The sequence below is a fragment of the Ovis aries genome, chromosome 22 (genome assembly GCF_016772045.2).
Source record: "Ovis aries strain OAR_USU_Benz2616 breed Rambouillet chromosome 22, ARS-UI_Ramb_v3.0, whole genome shotgun sequence".
Lineage (NCBI taxonomy): Eukaryota > Metazoa > Chordata > Mammalia > Artiodactyla > Bovidae > Ovis > Ovis aries.
The window spans coordinates 30,884,850-30,904,070 of NC_056075.1; the positions used below are offsets into that span (position 1 = coordinate 30,884,850).

Genomic DNA, 19,221 nt, shown 5'->3' on the forward strand with positions numbered 1-19,221 from the left:
TCGTCTTGTGCAACTTTTTTGCCCCTCTGAGGAAGAGTGTGATGGTTTATCATGGCTTCATTTTTTATTTTCCGTGTTAACAGAAGCTGAGCAATTTCGAATGTGTTTGTTGGTTATTCCACCTAGATCTTCTCTGGTAGGAAATTTTAAAGTCATTTGCCCATGCATTTGTTTTAGATTGTATCTTCCTATTGGTTTGCAGGAGTTCTCTTGACTGGAGCACTGAGTCCATTTGGATTTGTTGTAATTAATGCCATATTTGTGGTTAAATCTAACTTTTTATTTTGTACTTTCTACTGTCTTATTTAATAGGGATTTTCTGGTTCACTTCAGCTCATTCCACATTTACTGAGGGTCCATTTTGCTCAAGACTTGCAGCCCTTAATCAGCCTTCAAGGCTCAAATCAGAACACAAAGGGTTAGCAGCTTTTTCTAGCTAGGACAAGCATTCTGACAAGTCTACATATGTAGATTGGTAATACGTCAACCAGTTGCCAAAGTCCTAATTTTGCTTTGCTTGCATTATTGCTTCTGAAGTTCCTTTGCCAACAATTCAGCTTCAGGCAGAACCTGGCATTCTTTTCCCAGCTCATGAAAGCCTGTTGCTTTTCTCAGACAAGTAAAAGATCCTGCCCTATTCTGTACCCAAAGTTCTTGTTCTCCCTGATTCTGCCCTGGGGGCTAGAATTGAATTTCTGCACTGAATTCATAGTGGAGCTTTGGTCTCCAAATGAGATGTTGTCATAAGGCTCTAGTTAGGATTAACTGCAGTCCTCTGCTTCTTAAAGTACCAAGGCACCGAGGTCCCTTATCAAGGGAGGTCTTTTGTGGTGGTGCAAAAACTATAGGTTAAATGGGTCAGATGATCAAAGTTTGCATTCAGCTAATGTTCACTGAGTGCTCATTGTGAGTGGGAACTGGGCCATGAATATGGTGGCAGCAGGTCTGTAGAGGAGCTCACAGGCTGGTGGGAGGAAGAGCACATAAACAGAACCATCAGCAACCATGTGACCTACAGCAGATTGGAGGGTGGTAGCACCAGCCTAGCCTCTACCCCTTCCTGCTTTGATGACCTTGGACAAATTGCTTAACCTCTGTGAACCTCAGGTTCCAGATCAGTAAAGGACTATATACCTTGTGTTCTTTCGTTTTAAGAATTTTTTTTTTCACACGTGGTCTCCTTGAGTCTCACAATCACCCTCCCCTGTGACGTGTGTAGGGTGGATAATAACAGTAATTAAAATAGTACAACAATAATAATGAGACTATGTGCCTTTAATTGAGTCCTGGGTCAACTAATGTGCCAAGCACTTTAAGATACTATCTACTGTGATCCTGACATCAGTCCTGTCGGACAGGTATTATTATCAGTTCTACAGACAAGGAAACTGAGCCTCATAGAAGTTTGGTGACTGGCCTGAAATCACAGTTACTGGAAGAGTCATGATTGTATCTTAGGGCTGTTTTGGTTTTGCACTCTGTGTGCGTCTCCATATTGTGTTTTTATGATCTCCGTTGTCCATGTGAAAAAAAAGAGAAATCAGATAATTTGCTTGTAGTCATCCAGTCATTAAGCTGCAGAGATAGTATTCTAACAGAGCTTCTCAAACTTCAGTGTGCGTACACATGCCTTGTGGATCTTGTTGAAATTTCTGATTCAGTAGGTCTGGGTCAGGGCTGTGATTCTGCATTTCTCACACGCTCCCAGGAGACATCAATGTTTCTGGTCCTTGTAGCACACTCTCTGTAAGTGGCCAGAACACGTGGATCCTGACCTTTAGCGAGGATTTTGTGCTCCCCAAGTAGTCACACTGCCTCTACGTGAAAGCATCTTAGAGCATGTTTCAATTACATAGTAACGGGTGTATTATGGTCCCCATGTTGACATGAATCAGCTTGGACTTCCTCTGCAAGTCCAAGTCCTTCTTTTATCTCCATTAAAGCATACTGGCTAATATAAATGAAAGAATTTATTGGCTCATGGAACTGAAAAAAACAAGAGCAGCCCTGGGTTGCAGGCATGGCTGGATTCAGGACCCAAGTGCTATCATTCGGACTTGGTTTCTGTTCCCTTGGCCTTGTTGCTGGGGTCTCCCTGGGCTGGGCCCCGACAGCCCCCGGCTCTCTCCTCTAGGTGGTATGATGGCTTCAGTGACTCCAGCATCTTTGGCTCCTCAGCCTCCCATTTTCCTTCACCGAGAGAAAGCCAGAGTTTTCCTAGTGGTACCAGGGAAGTCCCTCTGATACATGCGTTTCCCTGAGCCAGTCCTTGTAGCTGTGGTGTGATTGGTCAGACCATGTCACCTGCATCCTGGGAGCAGGCTGGGGACAGGGGATGGTTCCTGGGGAGGCAGACAGCAAGTCATTGTGTCCATATACGTCTCTGGGCCAAAGGGCCACCACGTGGGGCCCCACCCGGGCTTGCAGAGGTCGGGGAGACTTTGATTGGTCTTTCTCCTGTAATTTTACCTTTTGCTCACCAGACAAAGTGGAGGAGGAAGAAGGAGAGATTTTTATTTTAAGGCATTTCTCCTCTCCTCTCAAATATTTCCTCATGTTGGTAATCTTGTCTCACTCTTTGTGGCTGAGATTCTGTTCCTCAGGGCATTTGGGACAGAAACTTTCACACAATAAGTGTCCTACAAATGTGTGAAATGAGTGAGAAAATCTGAAAGAATGATAAAAAGTGAGTGTTTTCCTTCCTGCAGACCTGCATGAGAAGACTGATTATTCAAAGTCCTCTTGCCCAGAGACTCTCACCAGGTAGACTGGGGCGTGACTGAGGCTCCCGGGTGGTTTGGGAACAGTGGGCCTGTTTTCAGAGCCATTGGTCTTGCCAGCCTCCTACGCACAGAGATGGTCTTTGGCCCTGGGAAGCAGTCTTGTGAGTGATCCATGATCTCTTGGTTAAGGCGAATGAATCAGTAAATGATGACTGAGGGTCTTTTCCATGTAAGATGTAGTGCCAAGAGTAACAGTGAGCATGCGAGAGGTCCTCACTTGGGGGAAAGTTTGCTATCTCACTGGCAGAGAAGCTAATCTCATGATTTAAACCTGAGTGCATCCGTTCCAAGTTCCTAGAAGATCAGTGGCAAAAGGCACTATGACTTGGTTGTGTCAAGAAGGGGAGAGATTCCTGAGTAGAGCCTTGAAGGATGAGGCAACTAAACAGAGAGGGGGCCTCCGGGCAGGAGGTCGGTGATATGTAGAGTCTGGAAAGCACAGTGATACAGAAATAATCAGGGATGCTGTGACAGTATGTGGCTGTGACAAGTTCAGGGCTCATCTGCAAGGTGTCAGCATCTTCCTAAGGTTCTTGAGACAAATGAAACAGCCCAGGAGGGGTTAGGAGGCACGAAACTCTCTAGCGGCTTCTTTTACGCTGGCCCAGCACTCTGTGGCCTTTATCAGGACAGCACTCTCTGCCCTGAGGCTCTCACTGGATGCCAGGTGGGCCTCATTATCTCACCTTTATAGGTGGAGAAGGTGAGTCTCCCACAGGCAACAAGCCATGACCCCAGGTGACCCTGCCAGCTGGCAGCAGGGCTGGGCTGCTCTTCCTGGGTGGAGATTCTCCATCCACGGAGACTCCCTGTGAGATCATACTTCCCTGGGACTGTATGGGGCTTGGAATCTCACTCTTGCTTTAAAGCAGCAAGATGTGTTGACAGAGAGCATTGTAAATGGTCCCCTGGGGGCTGGTTGACAGTGGAAATGGATTCACCGTTGGGGTGTGTGTTAATATACCATCCTCTGCACTTCCGTGTGTGTTTGAAGTATTCTGCAATAAAAAGGTGTATCCAAACATCATCACACACCTACTCCATCCTCTTCTTTTCCCACTCCTCTGCAGTGATTATGGTTTTCTTTTACCTGCTTCCTTTATACCTTTAACCACACGATCATGAGGCCAGGCCTGAAGAGGAAGGTTGAGAGAGGATTTTCTTAGAGTTGTGAAAAGTTGATTCTGTTATTTGAAAGCCTTTGGCCACTTCTGACTCCTTCTCAGATGGCAGCTGGCAGGCTGTTTGGGCCAGAGAGTGCCAATAGTTTGGAATTATCACTTAAAATAGAGGAACTGACCTCCAGTCCTTGGAGCGGGGAGTCATGGTGCCTGTGACCGCCATCTCCAGCATATAGTATTTGCAGATTGTTGTGGCCTTTCTCTGCAACCCATCCCTCCAACTCTCCAGCCAGTCATCGTGCCATGAAACTCATCGTTCCATGGGGGGCCCAGTGCTACTGCTGCTGCTAAGTCACTTCAGTCGTGTCCAACTCTGTGCGACCCCATAGACGGCAGCCCACCAGGCTCCCCCATCCCTGGGATTCTCCAAGCAAGAACGCTGGAGTGGGCTGCCATTTCCTTCTCCAATGTATGAAAGTGAAAAGTGAAAGTGAAGTCGCTCAGTTGTGTCCGACTCTTGGCGACCCCATGGACTGCAGCCCACCAGGCTCCTCCATCCATGGGATTTTCCAGGCAAGAGGAACTGACCTCCAGTCCTTGGAGCGGGGAGTCACGGTGCCTGTGACCGCCATCTCCAGCATATAGTATTTGCAGATTGTTGTGGCCTTTCTCTGCAACCCATCCCTCCATCTCTCCAGCCAGTCATCGTGCCATGAAACTCATCATTCCATGAGGGGCCCAGTGCTACTGCTGGTTAACAAGCCCATTCCCTGCTTCACCCAGCCATGCCACCTGAATAAAAGCAAATTCAGGGGGCGCTGGGCTGACAGTGGCCTCACAAAGCTGTTCTGTGGTTGAGAAAATAAGGGCAAGGAAATATTTAAGCCCAGAGAGGCTCTTCTAGCCCCCAGAGAACTCTAGAAGCACCTCTCTGACCCCCAGGGGATTGCATTGGGCCATTGAGGATGTTTTTATCTGTGGTACCTGACTGGCCAGCTCTGCCCCATCATCAGCAAGGCATCCAGAAAGAGGAGGGCCCGAGGGGCTGTTGTCTGTGATGATGGAGGTCAGTAGGGTCCGAGAGCTCCTTGAATGCCTCTGGCTATGCCACTGGCCTGACCTGCCCCTCCCTGAGGGTCTCAAGCCCACCCCAATGCTGCCCTGGGTAACCTATAGAACCTCAGCTGCTCCCTGACCAGGCCCCTCCTCTTACCCCAGGCTTTTCTGGATCCGGACTAGAGGGACAATCATGAGGACTTGAGGTTCCAGAAGGCAGAAGAAAGGTGTTGGGGACCCTGGGGACGCTTTTTGCTACAGAAGATCCCTGATCCAGACCCCTCAGGGAATTTGGATGCTGTGAAAATTTGCCATGGTACATTTCACCTGGTGTGGGGGCACATTCATTAACCTTGGGCTGTTCCAGCTTGGCAGGGTGAGGACAGATTTGGGCCTGCCTGGTGCCAGCAGATCTTGTCCCACATCTCTGCTCTTGGTCTTGATGGCTCTCACGGGCTTTTCCAGGCTGGCCCACGTGGAGGCAGTGATGCTGCAGGTCTCCTAGGGACCAACCATCCCAGGCTGGCCTCACCTGTGATGATGCAGGAGGCAACTTTCACTTTGTGGTTCAAGAAGGGGGCAGGCAGGAAGAAGGCCACTCAGTGAGTTCAGATCAACCTTCTCGTTTTACCAGCAACCCAGGCAGGAGGACAGGTGTCTGCAGTGGGGTAGAAGGAGGCACCCTGGCAAGAGCCTTCTTCTCCATGCAGGCCCACAGCCCCAGCTCCTTCCCTTGCTTGGCCTTGGGTTGCTGGCTTCTGGTCCAGTCTAAGCAGTTAGGTTGCTAGTTGCCTGTGCAGGGGCTGGATGATCTGGTTACTCATAGGTGACACTTCCATAGGCTTATAGAGGGGCCACCTTTATAGCTATGGTCAGATGAAAGGGATCATTTGCCAAAACTGCGAGGCCTGCTCTCGGTGGGTATGCTGACCTGTGTTAGTTCCTGAGCGTTTTATTGAATAGGGATGGTCTGGCTTTTGACCACCCCCTCCTCCTTCATAGCCTCAGTGGTAGCGATCACTGACTTCTCTTCTCTTCTCTCGTGTTTCAAGTTGACAAGCGATCCTTCCCTGACTTGAACATTTTTTTCTTATTATTAAGAAACTTTTTTTTTTAAATTTTACTTTATTTTACAATACTGTATTGGTTTTGCCATACATCAACGTGAATCCGCCATGGGTGTACACATGTTCCCAATCCTGAACCCCCCTCCTACCTCCCTCCTCATACCATCTCTCTGGGTCATCCCAGTGCACCAGCCCCAAGCATCCTGTATCCTGCATCAAACCTAGACTGGCGATTCATTTCTTATATGATATTATACATGTTTCAATGCCATTTTACCTCCCTTCCCTAAGTCCTAGCTCTGACCTCTCCTCTGAAACCACAGGAGGCTCCTCCTTAATTCTCTCCTCCCTTTATTATTCCTCAGCACAACCCTCAATGGCAGCAGTAACACAGATCAGTGTCTACGCATCCAACTCATCAAGGAGCTCACTTCGTATCTTTGGCCCTGGGTCTCACACCTGTAAGATGAGGTGTTTGATGATACCTGACATCCATATAGGCTCTAAGATTTCACATTAATTGTTGGGTTGGCCAAAAAGTTTATTTGCATTTAAACACAGTTTTTGGCCAACCCAATATATAGGAGGGGGAAAAATAAGGATATAAAGAACAGTTACTTACATTTCCTAAGAAAATTCTTTGTCAAAAATTGACATTATAGACTAAGGGCTTATAAGTCTTTTTTAAACATCAGTATTATAGGGATGGTAGAGGATGAGATGGTTAAATAGCATCTGCAGTTCAATGGTTGTGAATTTGAGCAAACTCCAGGAGATAGTGGAGGACAGAGGAGGCTGATATGAAGCAGTCCATGGGGTTGCAAAAAGTTGGACATGACTTAGCAACTGAACAACAACAACAATTTTGGGGATATAAATCACAAAGCATAAATTTACCCTGCTCCATCCATTTTAATTGAACGGACGAATTCTCTGTAGTCTTTCGCAAAATGCTTCCATCCTTCTGTGCCCCTAAATTTCATTTTTAACCATTTATTTTTATTGTTTTCTTATTTGTCCACTCTAGCGTTAGGAAAGGGCTTTGGTTGGGATTTGGGGGCTGGGCTTGGTCCTGTCCTGGCACAGTCACCATATGGTGACTTCTGGAAGGGTGGAGCCTTGGGTGCTTGTATCCTCAACTGTGAAACCTGGCCTAGCCTGCACTGCCCACCTTGCAGACTTCCATTTAGCACTAAATGACCCACTAAAAGAACCATGCTGTAGTCAGGAGCTGCTGGAAGCGTGGGGGCATGGAAGGGACCTTGGAGTTAAAATGCCGGTTGTCAAGTAGAAGGCAATGGCACCACATTCCAGTACTCTTGCCTGGAGAATCCTATGGGTGGAGGAGCCTGGTAGGCTGCAGTCCATGGGGTCACTAAGAGTCGGACACGACTGAGTGACTTCACTTTCACTTTCCTGCATTGGAGAAGGAAATGGCAACCCACTCCAGTGTTCTTGCCTGGAGAATCCCAGCGACAGAGGAGCCTGGAGGGCTGCCGTCTGTGGGGCCGCACAGAGTCGGATACAACTGAAGCGACTTAGCAGCAGCAGCAGCAGCAACCATCTCTGTAAATGTGTTCCTTAACCCAGCACAACTCCAGAGGTCACCCTAGAGCACAGCGTGGCTGGTGACTGGAGCTGTGCCAGGCAGAACTCTGCCTTGATGTCTCTGGGTCTCAGTTTCCTCAGATGTAAAATGTGGGGGCTGCATTCTCTGATCTTCAAGTCTCTTTCTAAGTTGTAACGCCTCTTCCCCTCCCTCCCTCTTTCCTTTTGTTCCTTTCACATATTAGATATTTTCTTTTATTTTGGAGGGAGGTGGGAGGTGGGTAGTAACAAATGCTGCTTTCCTCCTACACCTGGAGAGTGAGCCTCAGACTTCTTCCTTCCCAGCTTCATGGATGCCATGTGCCCTGGACCACTCAGCCCCGCACTGTTCAGCATTATGCACATACTTCTCATCCTCTGGATTAAACTGTCTCCCCCTAAGAAGGCTCTTTCCCCCCTTTGGTGGATGGGGCAATGAACCCAAGTCCTAGCTGCTTCCCTCTGGTGTTTGCAAGGCCTTCTCAGGTCTGACAGTGACCCTCTGACTTTGCCTAGAAACCTGGGAAGACCGTGGCCGCCATCATCCAGGACATCCATTCCCAGAGGGAGAGGGACATGTTCCGGGAAGCAGAAAGGTGAGGCCCGGCCTTGGTCTCAGGGCAGATTCTGGGTCATTGGAACATCCTCCCCTTTCTTGGGGTACTTGAGCCATTCTGTGCCCTGCCCTTGCCTCATCCTGTCCATCAGCTTTTTCTGGGCATTATACTTCTTTGTGTCCGAGGGAATATGCGAGTCCAGTCAAGTGCTCAGGTTAAACCTCAGAAAAATTCAAGATGCTCAGCTTCCTCTCAGCTGCTCCTCCTTTGTTGGAAAGGCATATAGGAGAGAGTCTGCTGATATATGACTCTTAGGGGCAAGGGTACACTCTGCTAAAACAGCCTGAGAGTGTGTGTGGTGTATGTGTGTTGTGTTCGCTTTGTGTTGTGTGGTTCTATTGTGTATGTGGTATGTTGTATGTATGTATGGTTATGTGCAGTGTGTATTTTGTCTGTGTTATATGGTTGTATTGTGTGTGTTGGATATGTGTGGAGTGGTGTGTGTGTGTGGTGTGGGTGCACGTGTGTTGTAAGTGTGGTATATCTATGGGGTCTGTGTGTGTGTGTGTGTGATATGTGTGGTATCTGGTGTGTGTTGTGTGTGGTGTGGGTGCACGTGTGTTGTACGTGTGGTATATCTATGGAATCTGTGTGTGTTTGTGTGATATATGTGGTGTGGGTGTATGTGGGCTCTGAGTGTGGTATGTGTATGTGTATGTCTTCTGATTTTTCTTGAGCTGAATGTAGGTGCAGAAACGTCTGTGACTTGACCGGTCACTCACTCAACACTGAGTGCATTTGGTTTTCCAACTCATCTCTCCCAACTGAAGCTGTGACTCTGCCAGGCTGAGGCTGCAAGGTCACTCCTGTCACCACCCCTCAGAGTGAAGACGGTCCCTGCAGAGACCACTGTGCAGAACAGCAGGAGCGACAGCGGGCCTGCTCATTCTGTGGTTTTTACCCAGAGCTGCCACAGGTGGCGCTCTAACCTTGCTGCAGAGGGCCCGGCCCAGGCTGTATCCCCAGAGGAGGTCAAAGCTGGTCCCAGGGAGCCACATCTCTTGTCCCCTGGTCAGTGAGGACCGCGTGGTTTTCCTGTATTTGGAAACCAAATGGAAGTTCCCCATCCTTTTAGAATATTGGGTGGATGACTCAACTGACCTGTTTAATAACAACCGTGTGTGTGTTATATGTGTGTGTTTGTGTCTATCTTTGTTTGCAGCTGTTCAGGATTGGGATTTTTGTTTTTCAAATATTGTGGCTGTTTGAGTTTTTTAAAGACACATGTGAAGCTGCAGCCTGCCCCTGCAGTTCTGTGGTAGAGTCCCGAGGGCAGGTGACCAGGAAGCCTTGCTCTGAACCCTAGATAGGCTCAGGTCCTCTTCTGGATTTCTGTTTCATCATCTGATAGATGAGCAGGTCAGAGCTCTAAGGACTCTTCCAACCCCAAATGCCTTCCTAGAAAAATGGAGGCCAAGAGGCGGCCTTTACTTTGGTGGAGGCCAGGTGTAGGGGTGACTTTAGTCTCCTAGACAAGAGGTCGTCGGACTGAACCCAAGGTTAGGCAGCCTCTCCCACCAGGCTGGACCAGAGCAACCTTGCTGGACCCCAAACTCCCCTCCCTTCCCTGGGATAGTCTCCTGCTGCCTGAGTGAAGCTCATTTCCAAGAGGAGATGTGGCTGAGCCAAACCAGCCCAATTATTCATCCCCACTCCAGGAGCATTATGAGGAAAGAAGCTGAGGGCAGCCAGCATTGTGCCCAGGGAAAATCCCTCCCTGAGGGCGCAGGGAGGCAGAGCTTGCTCCTGGACCACTCTGGGGGCTCTGCATGGTGGTGGTAAGAGCGCATGGCCGGGTGGGGTCACGTGCTCCGTGGCTCTATTGCAGAGATGGGGTGTATCTGGCCGGGGTGGGGGGACCTGTGGGTGCCACAGATTCTAAAGCGGCTCCTTTGCCACCCCCTCACAGGTACGGCCCAGAAAGGCCGCGATCTCGAAGTCCAGTGAGCCGGTCACTGTCCCCGAGGTCCCACACTCCGAGCTTCACCTCCTGCAGCTCTTCTCACAGCCCCCCGGGCCCCTCCCGGGCCGACTGGGGCAACGGCTCCTGGGAGCACTCTCCCTACGCCAGGAGGGAGGAAGAGCGAGGCCCAGCGTCTTGGAGGGAGAACGGGGAGGACAAGAGGGATAGGACGGACGCGTGGGCGCATGATCGCAAGCACTACCCCCGGCAATTAGACAAAGCCGAGTTAGAGGAGCGACTGGAAGCGGGGAGGGGCTACAGAGAAAAGCACCCGAGGTCTGGGTCCCCCAACCCGCTCCACTCCGCGTCCGGCTACAAAAGCCGAGAAGACGGCTACCACCGGAAAGAGTCCAAGGGCAAATCGGACAAGTACCTGAAGCTGCAGCAAGATGCCCCAGGGAGGTCCAGGAAGAAAGATGAGGCCAGGCTGCGAGAAGGCAGGCACCCCCACACCGACGACTTGGGCAGGGAAGACGGACTGGAGCCCAAGGGCACCAAGTCCAAACAGAGTGAGAAAAACAGAGCCAAGAGACCTGATCGAGACCAAGAAGGAGCTGATGACAGAAAAGAAAGGATAGCAGAGAATGAGGTAAGGATGGAATCCCTTTCCCCCAGGTAAGGAAAGGCAGGTCCCAGGGGAGAAGACTAATAAGGATAATGAACATTTATGGAATGAATGAAATGCTTACTGAATGTGTACTCTGTGCCAGGCACTGTGCTAACCATGTTATCTCAACTCATTTAATCCTCGCAGCAACCCTACGAAGAAATACTAGTAATAATACTATTATTACTGTGGATGAGGCAGCTGAGGCCCAGAGAACTTAAGTTAGTTGCCCAAGGACACATGGTTGGAAATGGTGGAACTGGAATGACACCCAGGTGATCTGGCTCCAAGTCCCACCGCACCCTCCGGCCTCTACTGAAAGTTCGGCAAGGACTTGATGCAGAGGCCTTCTGTTGGATTTTGTCTGTTTGTCCAGGGTGGAGCGGCCCTGAGGTGTTTGCACCCACACACTCTGCCAGGGTAGATTAGACCTTTGGTCTGCTCCGTCCTTTCTCCTGCCAAAAGCATCCACCAGTGTTGGGCTTTGATGAGAGGTGGTAAAGGAGAAGCCACCACCACCCACTAAATTATACTGGGTGCCCAGGGCTTGGTGTGTTTCTCCAGACATTGTGTTTCCTTCCATTGGAGTAAAAACGCTCAGCAGTTGGCTGGCACCTTCCATCCAAATGCCTCATCCAGGGCTCACCATCTGCTGCAGGACTTCAGTCCTCCTTGTGACCCACTGATGTTAAACTCTCATCACCATCTTGAGAACAGCCTAGAATCTACAGGGGTGTCCCAGGAGCCAGACAACAGGCAGCAACTGAACTTGGGGAATGAAGGCTAAGGACAGGGTCCCTGCCTTTCTTATGATATGCAAATGCCCACCACAGGGCATTCCCCTGCCTGGGAGCCCCTCCCCTGCTGACGTCCACATGGCTCCCTCTTCAGCTCCTGTGTCTTTATTCATTGTCACAATCTCCAAAGTTTATTCTTGGTCACCGCATAAAATCACAACATCCCAACCCACTTCTCATCCTTCCCTGCTTTCTTTTTCTTAGGGGCATTTGTCTCCTTCCAATCTATCTCCTAACGTCTTTATTCTGTGTAGGGTCTGCTCTCCCTCCCAGCCCTCCCCCACCCCAACCCCCTTGTGAGCTCAGTGAGGGCAGGAATTTGTGTCACTGCCAGTCCCCCCCTAATTCCTGGATTAGGGTTTGGCACAGAGTGGGCGTTCAATAAGTATTTGTAAAAGGAATGAATGACTGAGTCCAGACTCTGGAGGCAGAAGCCTGGCTTCTGAGAACTAGGTCACACCCTGTTCTTTTTGGCCTCAGTTTTCTCGTTTGTGAAATGGGTGTGATCACAAGGCTGCTGTAAGACTTTTAACAAGATTGTGCTCATGGGAAACCCTGGGAGAGTCTGGAGGGAGTGCCCGTGCTGACAAAGCCATCGTATGCACTGCTCAGTGTTTGTGGGAGGCCACAGCCAGACGTGAGGCTCTGCCCTGACCATGAGACCAGAAGAAAACGAAAGAAGACCAGGCAGTGAAAGAGGCTCTCCTCCACTTTTCCTGGCAGGGGCACCCAGGTTTACAGACCCAGATGCCTAGAGCAGGGAAACCAGACGGGTGACACAGACCAGGTAGCATGACTGAAGCCAGAGAGAACTGGGAATGTGGGGGACCAGGGAGGAAATGCCTGTATATTGGGTCAGCCACGTCACAGGTCCACTCTATGGCTGCCGTGCAGGCATACGTACCCTGTGTCTGGTTTCCCTTTTCTTAGAGCAAGACCAAGGTCCAGATGCAGATATCAGTATGAAATTTCCTACGTTTTAGAAACTATGTAAAATGAAACATGTCTGTAGGTCAGGTGGAGCCCTAGGGGTCCCCAGAATACGGCCCCCAGTATAAATGATCCACAGGAGAGAAATATCTAAAGAACGCATGCTCAGTTCAAAGCCTAGAGAGAGAGCCACGCATGCTGGGTGGCAGGTGTGTACTTGTTACTCACTTCACCCTCTCCTACCAGTCTCCATGCCGGTAGTCATGGAGCACCTAGCACTAGGGCTGCAGCTGTGAGTCAAAGCTAAAATGACTCTTGATTGCATGGAGCTCACGGTCTCTTGAAAAACATGCTCATCAAATAATCCCTTCATTGAACAGATGGGTATGAGTGTTAAGTGTTAAGGAGGTGGAGGATGCAGTGCTATCAGTGCCTTTAACAAGCCAGAGGCTTTCCTGGGTTAGGATGTGCCTGTTGAGTTTGAAAGGAATGGTGGGTATTTACTGGGTCAAAAGGAAGGAGAACAGACAGAGGGAATATCACGTGCAAAGGCCCTGTGGCTGGAGACCAGTGTTGCTGGGGCAGAGAGAGCCAGGGATAGAATGGTGGGAGGTGAGGCCGATGTGTCAACGAGGGACTGCTTATGCAGAGCCTTACAGGCAGGTTGAGGGGCTTTGTCTTTATCCTAAGTTCTAGGGGAAGGAAATGAAGCATTCAGACAGGAAGGTGCAGGCACGATATAATTGTTGTTACATTTTGGAATCATCATTCCCAAGGACCTTGGGGAGAATACACTTGGGAGGAGGCTGCCGAGCAGAAGGGGGAGACCAGTTAGTAGGTGGTTTAGCAGTGACCCCAGCCCTGTAGTGACAGCGCTGCCTGCAATAGTCAGGACCTAATACTTTGCTCCCTGACCTGGTGGGTGGAGATGGGGTGGAGCGCGAGTGCACTGGTTGCCTTTGTCTGTTCCCCATAAGCTGCTGTCACCTGGAAGTGGTCCCAGGTCTAGGGATGCCCTGAAAGGCACCGCGGTGTCACCTTTGCCTGCAGGGATGAAGGGCAGGGGGTCCTTCTGGCAAGCGGGTTTTCAGAGGCCAGGTTGTCCCTGCCTCTCCCAGCTAGAACTGGAGGGAGCCTCTTTACTGTGTTGATTTGGATGTGTGGCTGCAGGAACTGCCTGGGAAGGGTATGGGCTGTTTATTTTGACAAGGGAGGGCGGTGGGTAATTTATTCAGGAAGACAGAAAATAAAGAAAAGTGGCCCCCTGTTGGTAGAAGCTCTGGGTTCTGAGGGCTGAAAAGGCATTTGGGCTGCTTTGAGCTCAGGTCAGCTCAGAAGGCTAGAGCAGAGATTCTGCTGCAAACACTGGAAAGAGCAAAGACTTGAGGATTTCAACTGTCTTTCCCTGTCCGGTCATATCTAGTTAAACCCGTCAGCCCTGAGCTCCCAGCCAGGCTGGCTCCTTGTCAGCAAAGAGAGGTGTGTCTGCTCGTAAGAAATCAGAGTGAGAGTGGTTTACTTTGAGCCAACTTCAGCCAGAGTTGTCGAGAAAATGCAGCTTGCTCCCAAGAACATCCGGGAACACTCATTGGTTTGGTGGCCAAAGTTTAAGTCATGGGAGAATATCCTCCTCAAGCTTCTAAAATGGGGGTTGGCAAACGTTTTTCTACAAACAAAAACAGAGAGTAATTATTTTCGGCCATGTGGGCAAGTAGGCTAAATTGAGGATATTATGTAGGTACTTGTATCATCATTTAGCATGCAACTCTTTAGAGACGTGAGAAGCATTGTTAGTTCACAGACTGCACAGAAAAGAAGCCCTGGGTCAGATTTGGCTTGGGGATGGGAGTTGGCTAACCCCTGTTTTAAAGGCAGATCAGAGACCCTAATTCTCAAAGCAAACACCTGCTTCAGTTGTTCACTATCCCAGACATGAGTGCTAGCATGAGGGACTTAATCTGAGGGAAGGGATGGGAGGAAGGAAGGTAGGAAAGGATTGCTAGCTGGGGCAATAACTCTAGGACAGAGATAAGTCAAAAGTGAGGTGACGGGGCCCTGATTGGATGACAGCACCCTTCCTAACCCTAAGTGGCCTGGAAGTGATTTTTTTAATACAGATCTGTTGGTAGATGTCACCATGATGGTTATGAACCCCAGGGTCAGATTCCCCCTTTCCCCTTTATTCACCCTGTCTACAGATATCACGGCCGCAAAAAGTATCCAGTTTACCAGGAACTTCTGTCTCCCTAAAGTCCTCAGGGAAAACATTAGTGAAACATCTCTCTGCCTCCATTTGTCTGTGCCTCGAGCAAGTTACTTAACCTCTCTGAGCCTCAGTGTCCCCATCTGTAAAAAGATAATAACGGCACCTGCCTCCAAGGGATTTTGTGAGGATAAAGGATGTGATGTGTGTGAAATGCATCTGGCATCATTAACTGTTCTCAGTAACGTTCTTTTTCTCCTGGTGTGCCCTCTGTCACTGTTCACTATTGATTTGGTTTGTTCTGTGCTTCCACTGCTAAGGCTGGAAAAGAGGAACAGGACAGCATGGAAGAGAATCCCCCATCAGTGGGCAGACAAGAGAAGGAAACAGAATCCTCCGATACAGAAAACAGAAAAGCGAGGAAGGTAAAGTTTGTGCCAGATGCTGGCAGTGTAGCCGCACCGGCACAACGGCTCTGGGACCCCAAGTCACAGGCCTCCTCAAGTCATAGGGCTTCCCGTGCTGCGTGGGGATGACCTGCTTGCTGCATGGCATGTGTCTGAGACCCCAGCAGTGGGTCTATGAATGAAGCCAGCACTGTCTGGAGTAATGGCTTCACCTGGGATCTTTGCACAGTCTTTATTGAAGAGATCTTTACCACCTGCCTGGGCTCTGTCTCCATCTTCAGTAACTTGGCTGTGCTCATAAGAGAAAGCATGTGCCCGCGAAAGACTCCAGTCTACAGAGCCAGACTCCTAAAATAGGCAGGTCCTGGGGAAGGGCTGCAGGCAGAAGGGGGCTTTGGGTACTCAGGCTGGGGCCCTGACCTCAGTAGCCCCTGATGCTTGGATTAACCAAACATCTACTGTGCTTGTAAAGGTTATTTTACTTAATTAAAATGAAAAACCCAGTCACAGGGCTGGGGCTGCCACAGCAAAAAGAAATGTTCTTGGAGCGTGGCCAGCTTCATGCCTTTCCAGTCAGAAGAGGCAGGGAGATGAGTATCACTGGCTGGAAGCTGATCTCCTAAATCTGGCTGCTGGGCCCCTGGGCTGCTGGGGACATGAGGGGAAAGTCTCAGGAGGAGCCAAGTGTGAACTGTGGCTGTGGAGGGCTGTACCCTTGCTGGGAGAGGGTGTTTAGGGGGGACCTTGTAAGGGCTTCGCTGCAGTTACATTTAGTGATGCCCTGCAAGCAAGTTGATGCGTTTAGAGCTTATAACTTACTCATTCATTCAAAAACTATCTCAAAACTTGAAAAAAAAAGTTTCTAGAAATTAATCATAAAAAGATGAGCAGAGATGATTATCCATCAATAGGAAGTATGTGGAGCTTGGCTCAGAGGTTAAAGAATCTGTCTGCAATGCAGGGGACCCAGGGTTTGATCCCTGGGTCAGAAAGATCCTCTGGAGAAGGGAATGGCTACCCACCCCAGTATTATTGCCTGGAGAATCCCATCGGCTATAGTCCATGGCATCACAAAGAGTCAGACACAACTGAGCGGCTAAGCACCACCATAGAGTGCTTCACAATAGGAAGTAGGCTAAATAACTTTGACTGGAATCCTACATGGGCATTAACAGTTATGGTAGAGATGTAGATTCTATGATACAGAAGCACCTCTAAGCCATAATACCAAGTAAAAATGTAAGCTACCCACAGCTGAAAACAAAACAAACAAAAAACCCCAATCTTTTTATTGAATACCTGTTATGTACCAGGAGTTGAGATTCTTTGTGCCACTTGGTAGGTTAAACATTAAGGGCTTACTCCAACTCCTGTATTATTTTGAGGCCCATCTTAGGGATAAATCAATGATGAGAGATTGAATGGTTTACAGCTCCTAATTACCCAGGTAGCAGTAAGATCGCACAGCATCTTTTGGTTTGAGGGGTCCTGTGGTCAAGATTTGTACCCTCTTCTGGTTAGATACTAAGAACCAGGCCTCAGCCACCCTCTGACCTCCATCTGCATTTTTATTCAGGAGCAGGATTCGGAGAGTGGAAGTGAGGCTGAGGGTGAGAGCTGGTACCCCACGAACATGGAGGAGCTGGTGACAGTGGATGAGGTAGGGGAGGAAGAAGATTTTATCATGGAACCAGACATCCCAGAACTAGAGGAGATTGTGCCCATAGACCAGAAGGACAAAATCTGTTCAGAAATATGTCCCTGTGTGACGACTGCCTTAGACCTGGACTTTACCAAAGGTTTCACCAAGGAGGGAGTCAAGACCATCGGGAATGGGGCTGCGGAAATTATCCTCAAGTCGCCCGAAGAACTGCCTTCTGCTTCCATGGGCTGTCCCAGTGACATGGACGTGGAGATGCCTGGCCTAAATCTGGATGCTGAGCGGAAGCCAGCTGAATGCGAGACAGGCCTCTCCCTGGAGAGCTCAGATTGCTACGAGAAGCCCGCAAAGGGAGGAGAGAGCTCAGATGTTCATCTGGCCCCTCCACTTCTGCAAATGTCTTCCCCCAAGCCAGCAGAGGAGAGGGCCTGGCAGCCCGACCCATTTCTCGATGACTGCAAGGCCAGGGGGACCCCCGAAGATGGGGCTGGTGAAGGCAGCACCCTGGAGGAGAAAGCCGGCCCCCCCACTGAAACCGACCTCCAAAGCCAGGCTTGCCAAGGAGCGTCGACCCCGGGTAACTACCTCCCTTTTTCCTCCCTTTTTCTGTGTGGTTGGGTTGATCCGACCACTGCTTCCCTGGAGCAGTGTGTGAGCAAGTGCAGGCTGGAACTAACACAAGTCAGGGTTCAGCCGGCGTGAAAGCTGGTGCAGGAGGCAAGCTGAAAAGCCTGGTTAAACTGCTAGAGCTTTGAGGCAGTGGTTAGCTCTTAGCTTTTAGGTAGGGGACGTTGGGTAGGAGACCACACATTTTCTGAAAAGCAGACTCAGATGGGACGTACTTCTTTGCCTTGACAGGAGCCCAGATGAACTCCGACAACTAAATTAGCAAGTGTTTGGGGTTATCAAAGGAGCTTTGGTTCCTGGGGATCAGCAAGCAGCCTTTCCTGCCTGAGCCACAGAGGACCACCCAGGCAGTTACTTCTGTGAGGCCTGAGTGAGGGCGCAGAGCTTCGGAGGGCAAGAAAGGAGAGAAGGGAATGGGCAGAGGGCAGAACAATGGGCTCACGAAAGGGCCTGGCTGGTTTCCCGTCTCACCATCTCAGACTCACTTTTCTCCAGGATCTGATGGTGAAACCAGACTTATCTCGGGATCTCCTCCACCTCCATTGGAGGTGATGTTGTGTCTGTGCCTGGCACTATGACATCATGAAGACAGAGTTTAAAATAGGCTAAGCCCGGTCCTCTCTGCCAAGTGGAAACTAAGATCCAGCAAGAGCTGTGGGGGGAGGGGGGAGGCGTGGCCCTCCATGTTCTCCCAATGAAAATAGCTAGAAATTCATTTTGCAGAAAGCCTGTGGCATTCCAGAGTTTGAAGGAAGTGTGGGGATAAGAGTCCAGGGCAGAAAATAGAGAGGAAGGGCTTAAATATTTCAGCTCAGTGCTCTGTAGTTGGCACAAACTGGTTGGTGAGCGGGGGGTCTGGGCTTCCCTCCATGTCAAGCTGACCTGAGCTCTTTTTCACCTGTATGGATCTGAGCCTCCATGGGAACTCTGCTGTGAGCTGCCTTGTTGCTAGAGCAATGCTGAGGCCTGGGCTGTGTCTAGAGAAGGCAAGAATAAAGGAGGAGCGAGTGCCGTTCACCTTGCTCGGGTTGAACCTCCTCTGTGTTGCAGTATAGGTCTTGACATGCACTGGTGTTCATGGCTCATTGGCTTCCCCAGTGTTTGGAGTTCATATTTAATAACACTGCTCAATAGGCTTGGGGTGAGAATGGCATTGCCTCTTCTGCCCGCCTCGGTGCTCCTGTGGATGTCAGCACAATTTTTGCACTTCAGTGATTCTTCTGCCCGCAGAAATGGAGTGATACTGAATCGGGGGCACGGGGGTAGATCATTCCAACCGAAGGCATCAGAGGCCCATCCCCCACAGAGCCCATGCCAAGATTCGCCAAGTTTTCTTGTGTGTGGCGTTCTTTTGGCAGCCGTAAAAGCTCTTTATTCTAGCACTTTGGTTCTAATTAGCAGCTCTGGCCCTGGTCTCATGTTATTAAGCAGCCCCAGGACCATTTCCCATCACACAGTGCAAGGAACAGAACTTCAGGGATTCTTGGAGGCAGGTCGTGTTCACTGGTATTCTGTCCCGGCTCATGTTTTGCAGAAAACTCCAGGTACTCGGAAATGAAATCTCTGGACGTGAGGTCACTTGAAGACGCTGAAGTGGAGCTAAAACAGCCCCTTTCTTTGCCTTCCTGGGAACCAGAGGATGTGTTCAGTGAACTTAGCATTCCTCTAGGTGGGTGAGATACTCAGTCCTTCCTGAGAATTCAGTTCCAGGGGACAATAGTTCTGTAATAATGTTTAAGAGCTTGAGAAGGCTGTTTGTCATTTTGTTGTAGTATTAATGTCTGATGCAATCACCC

At 49.6% G+C, this 19,221-nt stretch overlaps 1 protein-coding gene across 9 annotated transcripts in view; it reads left to right on the plus strand.

Annotated features, from left to right (window-relative positions):
* Positions 1-19,221, plus strand: part of RBM20 (RNA binding motif protein 20) — a 191,981-nt gene that overhangs the window by 157,983 nt on the left and 14,777 nt on the right. For all 9 annotated transcript variants that reach the window (XM_060404453.1, XM_060404454.1, XM_060404451.1 and 6 more), the window contains exons 8-12: positions 8,131-8,210; positions 10,141-10,783; positions 15,052-15,156; positions 16,715-17,375; positions 18,960-19,094. In XM_060404453.1, the coding sequence (XP_060260436.1) occupies positions 8,131-8,210; positions 10,141-10,783; positions 15,052-15,156; positions 16,715-17,375; positions 18,960-19,094 (1,624 nt within the window). The remainder of the gene's footprint in view (positions 1-8,130; positions 8,211-10,140; positions 10,784-15,051; positions 15,157-16,714; positions 17,376-18,959; positions 19,095-19,221) is intronic.